The sequence below is a fragment of the Falco peregrinus genome, chromosome 3 (genome assembly GCF_023634155.1).
Source record: "Falco peregrinus isolate bFalPer1 chromosome 3, bFalPer1.pri, whole genome shotgun sequence".
NCBI classification, from domain to species: domain Eukaryota; kingdom Metazoa; phylum Chordata; class Aves; order Falconiformes; family Falconidae; genus Falco; species Falco peregrinus.
The window spans coordinates 57,943,412-57,956,742 of record NC_073723.1 but is presented as its reverse complement, the minus strand read 5'-3'; the positions used below and the strand labels follow the sequence as shown (position 1 = coordinate 57,956,742).

Below are 13,331 nucleotides of genomic sequence, written 5' to 3'. Positions count from 1 at the left end.
CCACACAAGGGGAAAAAGCTGGCCTCGGGATGGCTCAGGGACCAGCCTTCAAAAACCAAGACAACTCTCTTTTGAGAGTTTGTGCAACAGGAGGAACTTGGTGACTGCTAAGGAGGTCTTAAAATTCCCACTGCTGCCAGATGTCCCATAGGGCTGAGAGGCCAGGTTCACAGGCCGTAAGCAACTCATCTGTTGCAGTTGGAGTGAAGGACTCATAAACTGCCAATGTGGCCCAGCAGTCACCCAGATGATTGCCTTGGGGCATATCTTTCTGGTTATACAGGAATTTCTGCAATGGCAGAGGGCAGGTGGTTCACATAGCTGCTTAGAGCCCAGGCCCACCATCACAGAGCTAGGTGGTTGTGTTCATGGTGGGGTTCTGCCTAAAACATTACCTCCTCCATACAACCTGTTTAAACGTTGCTTTGCCAAGAGTGCCTGGCTGCTCCAGTGGCAAACCTGTAAGCTGAATTTCAGTGAAGGCAGATGAAAATATCAGCTAGAGCAAAAGTAAATCCCATCCACAGAAATGCCCCCTAAACCAAAACAAAACAAAGTGCTGAACAAGCTTTCTGTGTGTAGAACTCTGTCTGGATGTCCAGAGTAAAGGACCGTGTGTAAGTAACAAAGTAATTTGCCCTTGTTTTCCTGCATACATTTTTTATTTTAGGAAAACTGCATGGTTTACAAATATTTATCCTCCAGGATCAGAATATGAGTCCACTTAATTTTTTTCCATACCTTGATCTCTGTATGTTTTCTTTTTGGAAATGCATTTAATCTTCACAGGCTCTTTGTTTTTCTTTTCTTTTATACTGTAGGGCAAATATTTGGAGTGTAATAGGCTGTGACTTTACAGATACCTACATATTATGGAAATTTACTTAAAGAAGAAGAAAATCCTGGGAGAGAGCAACATTGCCTACCAAAATTGAAAAAAACAAACAAACAACAACAACAAAAAAACAACCAACAGAAGCAAGCGCTGAAAACTGGTTTAAATGCATAAAGTAATTCAGCAGCAACTCCTCTCCAGCATCATGCAATTATTCAAGGCCTTTCAACTCACAGCATCAGGAAATACCGTTGGACTAAATCTGTTACAAAATTTTCTTTCCAACCGTAACCACATACATAAGCAACTTGTGTCTTCTGAGAAAAGACATTCTGTCAATCTGAGTAAGACTGTTGGTCACCCATATAGAAAAACATATAAAGTAACTGTGTAAACAGTATGTTTCATCTGTTAAAATCCCAAATGTAGGAAAATTATACAGATACACGAATATATAGATTTATATAAATATATATATATAGTCCAACTCTTATCAATAATATGGAATATACTTTTAAGAGCTTTTAAAACTTTGTATTTTTGTACAAAATATTTGCTTTTTACAATTGTTCTCTTTTTTACTGACTTTTTTTACAAATATAGTGCACAGGGGCCAAAGAAAACAATAAAGGTACTAATAATTCATTAAGGTTTGCTGTCAGGCCTAGCTCAGCTATAGAGAAATATTTTCCCAGTTAGAAATGTTTGTACTTTCCCAGATGGTTTTTCTGGTAAATAACTTTTTAAGCAGATTTTAGATAGTGTTTGCCTTATTATATGCAGTCTGGTCTGCATGTATAACAATTGACTAAGGACTAGATACTCAGAGCTCTGATCACAGCCAGTGTTCCATCAAGGTACTATGCAAAGACCATGTTAATAAAAACTTTCCCTTCCTTCCTTCCTTCCTTCCTTCCTTCCTTCCTTCCTTCCTTCTTTGCTGCCTGCCTGCTTTTTCCACCTGCCTGCCTTCTTTCCTGTCTGCCTGCCATCCTGCCTGCCTTCGTGCCTGCCTTCTGCTCATGAGAAAACGCCACAGAAGTAAATCACCAGCTTTTAAGAATGACTTTGAAATGTTTCCATTCTTCCTTCTCACAGGGAATTCTACCCCAGTAGGTGCTAGCCATATTGCAAGTCAAGCCCAGATGAAATATTTTATGAAAACTGAAACAAAGGAGCTGCACACACTAAAATGTTTCTTTTTAAGACATTTCAAAATTTGGTGAGAAAAAATAGGCCATACTTGGAAATGTCTAATCAATTTGCATTCTCCAAAGTGCTTTGTAAATTGGCATCTCTGTTTTCTTGGACCAGTACTTCTCTCCCAAACATACTAGAAAATAAAATGTGCTGCAAAACAGAAGGCAGTGTGGCTAATGAGATGATATCATCATCCAGCCAGTTTCCTCCATGGTCCCATGAGCCGTTGTCTAGGCAGCAGTGCTGCTTATCAGGAATTTAAAAAATTAGCAACCAGTTAAAGTTCATTAGCAGAAACCCTTGTTTCAGTTCCCAGGTTTTGTGCTCTGCATGGCCACATGCTATACCACAAAGGAAGTTGTTTTGCCTTCTTGGGAAGGAGAGTTGTTTTTCCATTGCCTTCTGACCTGCCGTTTACCTTGGCCGATGCAGATAAGTTTGCTGAAATACTCCAGCTCTGTTGGAAAGAGACAAGATTTTGTACTTCAGATGTTCAAGTATTGCTTCTAATACCAACTAATAAAAGACTGCTGCTTTCCTATATCCTACATTCCCTCCAGTGTTCATTCAGGGGGGATGGCTTTTTGATTTAAACTAATTTTCTTACTGAAAATGTGCAAAATGATGCATTTGGGAATCTTTCCTGTGGAGCATATTAGATATGAGACAGGAAAAACATGAAAATTGCATGTTTGATTAAAATTGAAAGGTTTGTGTATTGCAGCTGCAGAAACTACATGTTGAAGGCAGGGCTTTTCTTCAGTCTGGATTTCCTGACACTTTTCTTTTGGCTTTTTCATCAGGTTTTGAATACAATATGATTCTGCCATACACGCTGTCATGCTGTACCTAGAAGTTGTGTGTAGATACATGCTGTAGTGTTTACATATATATTTGCACAGTGCCCGTGGAGATAATGTTAAACTGCTATTTCTGGATAACGGGGTGCAAAACTGTTACTTTGTACACCCAGAGACCCTCACAAATCCTGGTGAGTGGAGCTTCACAGAGCCACACTGAATTAGAAACACTGTTTTGAATGTTTGCTTATTTAGGTGAAATAAGCCCATTCTGAGCATCTGCCACGTTAAATGATGTTCTTCCTGCTTTTTACTGATGTGATAGACTTCTGTTGACAAAAGAAGTTAATGAGAAACCTCTGTGTAAGCCCTTAGCTGTACTGCTTCCTTACCCCAATTTCATCCTCCTCTTACTTCAGCAGTAGCAGTGGTGGTACGTATCAAGATGAGATGATCCAAAGTCATCTAGTGTCCTCCAGTCGCTCTAAAGAGATTTTCTGCACAGTGGTGATCAAGAGCTATAGCTGTGCTTACACCTGCACAAGGTTACAGAAATGGCTGTTTAGCAGGGGTAGCTGCTTAGTTCGTTGAAAACTAGCACAGCAGCTATGCTAAACTACAAGCAGTCGGATGGCCTTAGCATGGAAATAACTACTGAACTAGCACAGTTTACGGACGCACCATGTTTATGGATTAAATACTCATTTCAAAGAGAATTTCTGTACTAGATTGTAATTATCTATAATAATACTCTAATTGTCCACCTTTAACAGAGAAACAAAATGTGCCTGGGCTCAAACTCTGTTCACATTTGAAGCAAAGCATGTCGCATTAGGCAAAGCTAGCTGGAGAAGGATGCTGCAGTTGTGTTCCTGGCGTGTCCAGTCATCCTTAAAATCTGGCCTGGCTGGGCTGAGATAGACCTTCCTTGTGACCCAGTATTCCCGCAGGAGGGAAACGGAGGTTTCAAATGGCAACAAAGACAGACATCGCTGGAAGGACCAGAGGAGTGTTACAGAGCTCAGGAGCGTGTCACAGAAAGGAGAGATTGGCAGGGGTGCAAGCAGGACACCAGGAAGGGCCAAGAAACTGTCATGAAAGTCAGAGTTGCCACACAGGGTCTGGAAAACATCCCCTTTAAATCTGCTTTCTGTATAGTTTGAGCGATAATGCAGGTTGTATGGAAAGCTTTAAGCGATAGGAAATTATTTTGTCCCAGCTCGAGTTTTGGCTTTCCTTCTTATGCACAAATACTGTAACTTGGCATACTGCGTGCACATTTCCATTGTCCTTTTTCTTGCTTCCCATCAAACTAAATGCAAATTCTTATACCCTGGCAAGCACTGGGACTGTGGCAAGAAGGGGAGGGGAAGGCAGAGAGGGTGCAAAGGCATTGTGATTTACATCCAGTGCTGGATTTCTTAATGGCATTTCTGACTTGTTTCATTAATTTATTTGGAAACACCTTCAGCTGATTAGAGCTTATAAATCTCAAACTCTCATCCCTTTTGATGTCTATAAATAATACCTGCAAATGTTCCAATAAAGGAAGCACTACGTGGAGACATGGAAGTGAATGTTGTTTACTTTGTGCATGTTAGTGTAACCAAGAGAGATGTGGAGCCAGAAGCACTTGTAGGTATTAAAAATCAAACCGTTGAAAATTATTTTCATTAAAGCCTTCCTTCTCACTTACATCATCCTAGTTCTAAGCGTGACTGTAACCATTTTATCCCTTAATTGCAGTTTTAGTGCATTGTTCTTGCAACACCTAGGTGCTAGAAACTTGGTTTTAAAGGTGTGAGCTGAACAAGACCTTTAAGGTCTTAAGAAGCAAGGACTCCCTCTTGCAATTCACTGTCCTAGCACGCAAAGCACCTCAGATGGGCCCCCAAGTGAAGGATGCTTTGAGCAGAGCAGGATCAGTCCCTAGATTAGCCATTATTGTATCTAGCTTAAATCGGCTGTTTATATGGCTAATCTGATCTTGCTGATTCTCTCATATGGCTGACCTCCTCTTTTAATTTTCTGTTCCTGGCAATAGCTCCTGTTTTTACCAAGTAGCAGGAACTAGAACTCTGATCACTGGCTGTCAGAGGAAACCACTCAGCGATGCGATGCGTAGGGGAAAGGCAGCCAAGTCGATTCACGTGTGAGAAAACAAAACCACTTTTCCCCAGTGTAGCTTCCTTGGTTAAAAGCACAGAGGTTCACACAGATGTAGCATCCAAAGGGAACAAAATGTCTCCAGCCCCAGCGTCCAGACTTGCTTTGATTTTTCCCTCACACTTCTGCGGATGTCTCTGTGTGCCCTGGAGGTGTTTGCTCCTCTGTGAACACCCTGCCCCTGGAGCAGGCTCTGCGCTGCTGCATGCGGGCGTCAGAGCTCACAGGGGTGCAGGAAGGCAGTGGGACAGCCGCCCATGCCTGGCACTCCCCAACACTGGGACACCCTGCTTCTCCCAGGGCCTGGGCAGGAGTGGGAGAAGGAGGCTCCCGGTGCTTACCCACACTCACTCAGAGGTAGTTTGTGTATCTATAGGTAGGAAAGCACACTGCCTTATGGACAAAACCCTTGTTCCCCAGAAACCGGGCCTTCCTAAAACCAAAATCAATTTGTTCATTCACTGTTTCCACATCATTTTTTCCATGCTGTTTAGTGAAAAGGAAAAAAAATCAAAACACTTGGCTAAAACATTTTTGAAAGTTCTCATGTGTTTTCTTTCTTACGATGGAATACGTTTGTTTTTTCTTTCCATCTGGCTCAGAGATGAAAAAAACATTCTTTGATTTCTTTTTCAAAATAAACTCAGTGTAATGCTCCAAAATTTGCGTAATTTTTTTTTTTTTATCATACCAGTACAATAAAAGCAAATCACTATGTAAATAATGCTCTTTTTAGAGAAGACCATGCGTGCTGTGAGGATTTTCTTACCCAAAGGGCTTCCCAGAGGCATGTCAGTATTGTAAGCCCCATCTTGTGACTGGAGAAAAAAGGAAATTTTCAAGAATATAATTAATTTTGATGTCTCAGTTTGGCAGATTTTGGTTTTATATGTTAGGAAGGAAATTTTTAGAGGTCATTTTCTTGAATGAAACCAACGTCGACATAAAGCAAATTAGTTTTCGTAAACCTCAGCGAAGGGAGCAGACTTCTCAATGCCGAATTAAACAGAATGGTGTCTCCCCCACATCACCATGCGTATGGGAGGCGGCCCCTTCTGCTGCTGTTTTGAAGAGCAGAGCTCAGTGTGATCACAGCAGAGCAACATCAGCCTGGTAGAGAGCAATGTCTTCTGTGGGTAAGAGTTAACAAATAACACTAAATTACCAAGAGGCTCCTTGATCAGAGGGAAGAAGGGTAAAGGACTAAGACCATTGACTCCTCTGCAGCCCAACTTCAATAGGTCTTCCAAAAAAGTACCAAGTTCTACTTTAAAAATAATTAGGGGGTTCTTTGCCCCTTTATTAATTTTGGCTGCTCTTCAAAAACTTTATTAAGAATCATCTTTTAATAACCAGCGTGAATGCAATTATGTCCAGTTTAGACACATTTGTTCTCATTCCAGTGCTGCCCTTTAATTTAAATAGCATCTCTCCTGGGACTGTCAAGCAATTGTAGTGGTCAGTGTGGAGCCATTCATCTGGAGATGCAGTAAGGGATGGTTGGGAACAAACAACGGGGAGCCCTTACAACAGCGCCTGGCTTTGGTCCCATCGTCCAGCCCCACAAGGGATTATCTGAGGACATGCTGGGCTTCTTGCTGAATGGTGGAAGTTTCTGTACTCTTGTTAGTACTGCTAGAGGATAGGGAGCAAAAAAATGGGTATAGAGGATGGTTTCCTGCTGAATTAAGAGTAGGTTACAAGTGCTTAGCTTTTTATAAGGTAGTGCCATTTTTTTTAAGGCATTTCAGAAATCAGTCTGTAGGTCTGAGTTTAAGCACACTTATTCTGGCTTTACACCAGAGCAGAATCTAACTGCAGGTCAGACCTAGGCCCTTTATCTTCACGAGATTAAAATCTCCCATTCAGAGATTAGCATGTGACTTCTTTTTCTGATCTATCTGTCCTGCCAAGACACAATTCCACAGCTCAGGCATTGGTGTGGTTCCAGGCTCTGAAAATTGCTTCCAAACTCCCCGCATTTGCAGTTGTACTCCTGCCAGCTTTGCCAGAGGTCCTGCTGGTGGAAGCTGCAAGTCTGAAATGTGACTTTGGAAGAAGTTTGTTCGGGAATCCCTCTCATTCAGAAGTCTGGGCATATTGCAAAGATGACATTTTCTTAATTCCAGCTCTATTACCCGCACTCATATAAAACAGATGATGAATTATTTTTCTGAATGGCAACAGTGTATTTTTGTCCACCTTTTTTTAATGTCAAAATAAAAGTCTAGAAGTGGAAATCAGACAAAACATCCCTTGGCATTGCAGTATCCCACTGTAGCAGGCAAATAATATTCCTGGATTAATGCCTGTGAGAACGGCATGAACTGATATTTGAACAGCAGACAGCTTGTCATCTGCTTGTGGAAGCAAACAACTGCAGGTACAGCCTTCTTGCTGATCCTTCTTCTGATGGGCAGGTGGAACCCTGCAGTGTTTCAAAGAAACTGGGAGACAAAGAGAGAGGAAAGGTAAAGAGAGAAGAGCTGAGGACAGAAAGGGAGCAGAGAGAAAGGGAAAGGGATAGGGAAGAGAAAAGAAATAGATGGAGAATGACTGAGGAGGAAAATCAACACTGATGTTCTCATCATGGTTTCTAGTAAGATCAACCACAAAGGAGCTCTCTTCTCAGAAACAATATAACAGGGCACTGTCGTGGTTCTCATAATTCCCATTCTTGGTTGTGAAAAGACTACCTCCTTGCCTTGTGAGAAAAGCATGCTGTTCAGTCGGTGCCTGAAGTCATGTACTACTTTCCCAGCACAAACAAAAATTCCTGGTGGCTCCAAGTCTCCAGGGAGCTGGGTTGGGGCTTTTGTTTTGGTGGTTAGTTGGTTTTCGCTACGTGTCCTTTTCCTCCTACACAAGTTTTGAAACACGGAATGTTTTCTACTTTTATTAGAAGTACAGAGCTGTATCAGAAGTACAGAGCTCAACTCTGGAAGAAAGATTAAAGCAAGAACATACAGCAGATCTCCAAGCAATGAAACAATGTCTGCAGTGGGAAATAGGTCCACACCAGTATTTGGACTCGTAACTCCTATTTCCGTACTAAACTGTCATTGGTATCTGCATTGAACAGGTGCACTTTATGAACAGTCAAACATGCATCTTTAATAATTGTAATAAACAGCAGAAATGTACAGATGTTGAAAAAGAGGAATTATTAAAACAAAAAGGAGGTAGTTCAGTTTTTAAAAAAGACATAGAATTTGAAAAAAGATTGTTGAATTTGAACACCAGAGACTGTTCAATGTCAAATACCCAAGTGCTTGAATTGGTTTTAAAGGTGGCATTTTTGAATGAGCGCTCACTGGCTTTCCCCAGTTTTTAACTTTAAGGGGCAAAACTTGGAGCCTCCAGTGGACTCTCAACAGTCACCACTTGGTGATTTCAAGGAAAAAAAAATAATTTCAAAGGTAGATCAGATCTCTGTACCTGTTTTATCCAGATTAGCCATGTTAGGAGTAGGAAACTGATCCAAAGTCCGGGTCAGGTCTCTTTACTAGCTGAAAACAACTCTCTCCTCCTGTGTTTTGCAACGTTAGATAAGGAAGAACACTTCTAAACATAGTTTCACTGAAGTATTACTGACAGCACTTTATTTCTTTAGCAGACATCACCACGAGGTCTCCCAGTCTGCGTCTATCTCCTGGCATTTTACATATGAGAAAAGTCTAAAAATTAAATAAAACAAGAAAAAACACAGGCAGAACAGCTGATGTTCTACCCAGACAAAGCTTTGAACGAAAGCCATTATGATGGGGCAGACTGCAATTGAAAATCCATTTACATTTTCAAGTCTGATTCCAACTGTAAATCTCAGGTTATATACATGACAGATTAAAAGACTCTGGCCCCACTACACTTCTCCCTGGCAAGAGAAAAACCATCTGCACAGCATCACTCATGGTTGCTTCAACCCTGTAGGTACACATTTTTAAAGGACAGAGTGGAATGTTTTTTCATTTCCTTTCCCTTCATTTTCACATGCAGCAAAATCACATGCATGGCATTTTCCCCAACTCTATGGTAGTTGGCACACTGGCTAAGGAGATCAGTGTGTGTTTTGATTTGCTATTTTCCCTCGATTTGAGGAGCTACTGCACTATTTCCTTTGTAATCACACTAGCCAGGGTAAAAAACCTGTACGAATATATGGCTGTGAAACCAGGCAATAAAGCCAGGAACAGTGCTCTTTTTCCAAGCACAGAAAGAGTCAAAAAGAGCTTACACCATGTAACAGGCTGCACAAACTCATCTGCAGCTGTCTCCCCCAGCACTCTGGGCCCCGTGCTCCTCACACCATGGGTAAGAGATGAGGGATGACAGTCCTTCCATGTGGAGAGCCAAGAACAAGCTTCCTGGAGTCCCAGCAAGCCTTGTTTTGACAGTTTAACCTCCGGCTGAGAAGTACATGGCTCTTGCACCACAGCTATTGAGGAGGAGCTCCCCCACCATGGCTGGTGCTGCAGCCACAGGTATTTCCATACCCAGAGACCCCAGAGAGCACTGGGCCAGCTATTACCCAGTTTGCACGGTTCAGCCCTAATTTTTTAAGATATTAAGAGGAAGATGGAGAAACCAGGTAAAGGATCTGAAGTTCTGCTGCAAAAAAAAACCCCAACAAGACCTAGAACAGGTTAATTCTTAGATCATCAGGTAAAATATGTGACAAGTAGAACTTAAGGAAAATATATTATTTGCTGTTATTTATTATTGGTGTGATCAGGTCTGTACAGGCACTAGAAAGGAGCACACACCATGCACTTCTCCGCCATGTGAGACGACATATTTGAGGGGTCACAAAGTGCAGTACCCATGGGAAGGCAGAATCAGACCAATTGCTTTTGTTCAAAAGAGATCACTGCCTAAGAAAACAAACCCAGAGAGTAAGGGATTTATTTAGGGACTTACTCATAGGTGCTTTGTGCTCAGGGCCATCTTCTTCCACTGCCAAGGGTATGGTCTCAGGCTGTGTCATGTATGCCACCCTTGTGTGAACATGTCAGCTACCCCACAGCATGCAGTACCTGTGGTTAGGTGACATCAGAGAGTGCTTGGCAAACATACCACTAATGCCACACAGCACCACAGAGAACCTTGGCCTGATTTAGTTTGGTTCATATGATAATAAGAGTATAATGGCATAAACAGATTAAATTCTAGAGCATGAAGAGAGTGTACTTGAAAAGTATTAATTGAAACATCAGCTGAAGGACTTTCAAGTTGGCTTCTAACTCTGCAATTTATATAGCAGGCCAAATTATGTCATTTACATACCAACCAGAGAAGGAAGAAAAAAAAACTTATTTAAGTTTCCTATTTAGGAAAGAGCACTGTGATGAGTGTAACACTTCAGCTCTTGAGTTGAATGGAGAAGCAGTTGGTTTTAGTCGTGCTTATACTGTGGTTGTGAGTGACTGTGAGTATCACCATGCAGCAGTACCAGAAAAATGACTGGTAAAAAGTGCTCCAGAGTCTTAAAAAGTGCTATGGGGTGAGCAGGGAAAGCTTCTTTCTTCTTATGGGGAAGAAGAAAAAAGAGAGGATTTAGAATTATATTAATTTCACTAGCAAATTGAAAGACCACATTACTGTTGTAACTAGAGGGATGTACATGGAAGAAAAAGCAACCAGACTTACACTCAACAGACCCACTCCTAGGCCATCCTTTCTTGACGAACCAACTTAACAGGGAGGACAGGGCGTCCTGAACAGGCAAGAGTCACATTCAAAAAATTAAAGGCACTTGTGGTATTTAAGGGTATTACTAAGGCCAATTCAGACTGAGCTCGCTGAAGGCAGTATGGCCACTCTGAAGCCTACATTGCACTTTGTAGGTCAAACAGCCATGGCTGCCATGGGAAACAAAATTTGCCAAGAATATTGGCTTCTTTTGTCTTGTTTAGTGACCTTTTACTTTCTTCCAAACTAGTGTAGAATAAACTTGCACTAAACCATATGCTTTAATAAAACAAAGTATTGATTTTAAAATAGACTGTACCATGCCTAACCAGGAATTACTGAATGCCGTTGCAGTTTAAGCAGCAGAAGCTAGAGATATGTTTTTCACCTTTCAGGAAATCAGGTGGAATTTGTGTGTTTTAAAAACTCTGTAGTCTGACAACAGAAGATTTACCCAGAAGATGTCCATCCCTCTACTGCACAGATTCTCTGCAAACATAGTCTCTAGGGTCCTTTCTCTAGGGGAATCAACCAGATTGAGTCCCATCTTGTACTGCTGTCGTGCAAGATTTCCATGTGCTGCAGTCTATCACAAAAACAGTTCATTTTTCTTCCCAGCTTATCAGATATTTTATATTTTTTTTTACTAAATTAAACAGCAGTTTGCTGTCATAATTAAAGCCTAAGCCTGTCAGAGCTGTAGGAGACACAGTACTACTATCAATTTTCTGGATGACATTTGGCAAAGATTTGAAGGCCCAGTGTGGTAAATCACTTAAATTTGTGCTTGGCTTTAAACAGATCACTGGTGTCATTGTTCAGTGTCTAAATGACTCTTCACCCCTGCTTCTCTCACTATTCATCACAGATGCTGATGAAATTTGTCAGCCAAAGAAAGGTTTTGTGAGTATTCTCACACCTGCAAAATACTTTGAGAAGTTGGCAGTAAGATGGACTAGAAATATAAACACCCAGAAAATTCCACTAGTTCACCAGATATTTGTAATCAACTAACTCAAACTACCCTTTGCCTCATTTACCAAACAAACAACAGCTGACCAAACCAACTACAGCTTCGCCTTAAATAAGGTAATGAATAAAAAGCCTATCCTGAGTAGGCAGACAGAAGTTACAGGGCTGGGTTGAGGAGATGGACCTGTGAAAATGGGGGCACAGGAGCAGTGAGGCATGGCAATGTTGACTAGCTGCAAACAGTATCACTGCTACTACAGGAAGGGTGATCTCCTCACCAGCATCTCTTGAGTTTCCCTGGGCCAAGTGCTCCCTGCTCAAAAAGCTGGGGTAAGATTTGTGTGTACTGTTTGCTCTGCTTCAGATGGTCTTTCTTGCCATGTGCTTCTCCTTGATTTACACTTTTCTCATGTGAAGGAGACAGAGGTTTTAAAAAAAATCTTTAGATCCAGACCTGCGGCAAGAAGGTGGCCCTTGTGGCTGCTGCTTACTAATCCTGCTTTAAAGAAATTAGTGAGAAAGATATTTTTCACTTTTTTCAGTGGGCTGACTTTGTGTGTTTGGCAGCTCTTTGCATGTATTTCTCTATGTAATGAGCTCCCCATTTTCTTTCCCTCCCTGGAAGTGTTCAAGGCCAGGTTGGATAGGGCTTTGAGCAACCTAGTCTAGTGGAAGGTGTCCCTGCCCATGGCAGGGGGGTTGGAATTAGATGGTCCAAAAAAACCTTAAGGTCCCTTCCAACCCAAACCATTCTATGCTTTTCCTACCTACTCTAATGTGAGAGAAAACCAGCTTGAATACAAGGAGACAGTGTGCCACAGTGATTTACACTGGCAGTTAGAGTCAAAGGCAAGTAAGAAAGTAAAATTACTTCCAGTCCCCCCCAAATTTGTTCTTCCCTCCCAGGAGCCAGGAGAACTCCTGTGTGTAGTGATGACTGTTCTCCTTCAGCTACTTAACCAGTTCCCAGGTCCAGCAAAGCACAGGAACTTGTCTAGGCATTTTTCTTTGGAGCAACCTGCATGTTTCAGATGGCACTTGAATGTTTGCTGGTTTGCTTCAGACTTCTCGTTGCAGACTTTAACTTTTCAGCTTCCTCAACCTATTTCTGAGCAAAGCAAAAACTTCAGACTGTATTATTTAGTGGCCTGGTGAAACCTTGTTCCTGAATTGCTTTTACAAATTTGTTGCTACCACAGCCCTGAGCACAAGCTCAGACAACTGGTTTAAAATCTGAAACTATAGCTCAGTGTCAGAGATACTGCATACAAACACTCTCATTTTAATTACACAATTACACAATCATGAAATTCCTCAACAATAAAAAAATCTAGTGTCTAGTAACTATGCCAAAACATTAGAGTAGTTAATTTAAGTCTCATTATGAAGTAAGACCCCAGTACCAAATGTTGTGAGGAAACTGAAATTGTGAGTAATATGATTGTGAACACACAAAGAATCCAGACTTGTGAGAGTCTGGGGAACCACCTAACCAAAGGGAGGAATTATGGTGACGCTCCAGGTACTACAGTGCTAGCTGTATCTCCTGATGCATGCAGTTTGCCCTCGGTTTATAGGAGAAATTCTCTGTCTCGAGACCATGGCCATGTCCCAGAAAAAGTGAGTAGGCTGATCAGATTTTTCTTTAGTCTTGTAAGAAGCATCTAAAG

The 13,331-nt window shown here is 41.5% G+C and overlaps 1 protein-coding gene across 1 annotated transcript in view; it reads left to right on the top strand.

The window, feature by feature from the left end:
• COLEC12 (collectin subfamily member 12) overlaps positions 1-4,398 on the top strand; it is a 102,125-nt gene extending 97,727 nt beyond the window's left edge. The window contains exon 10 of the mRNA XM_055799703.1: positions 822-4,398. Coding sequence (XP_055655678.1) covers positions 822-841 — 20 coding nt within the window. The 3' untranslated portion in view covers positions 842-4,398. The remainder of the gene's footprint in view (positions 1-821) is intronic.
• Positions 4,399-13,331: the final 8,933 nt, after the last annotated feature.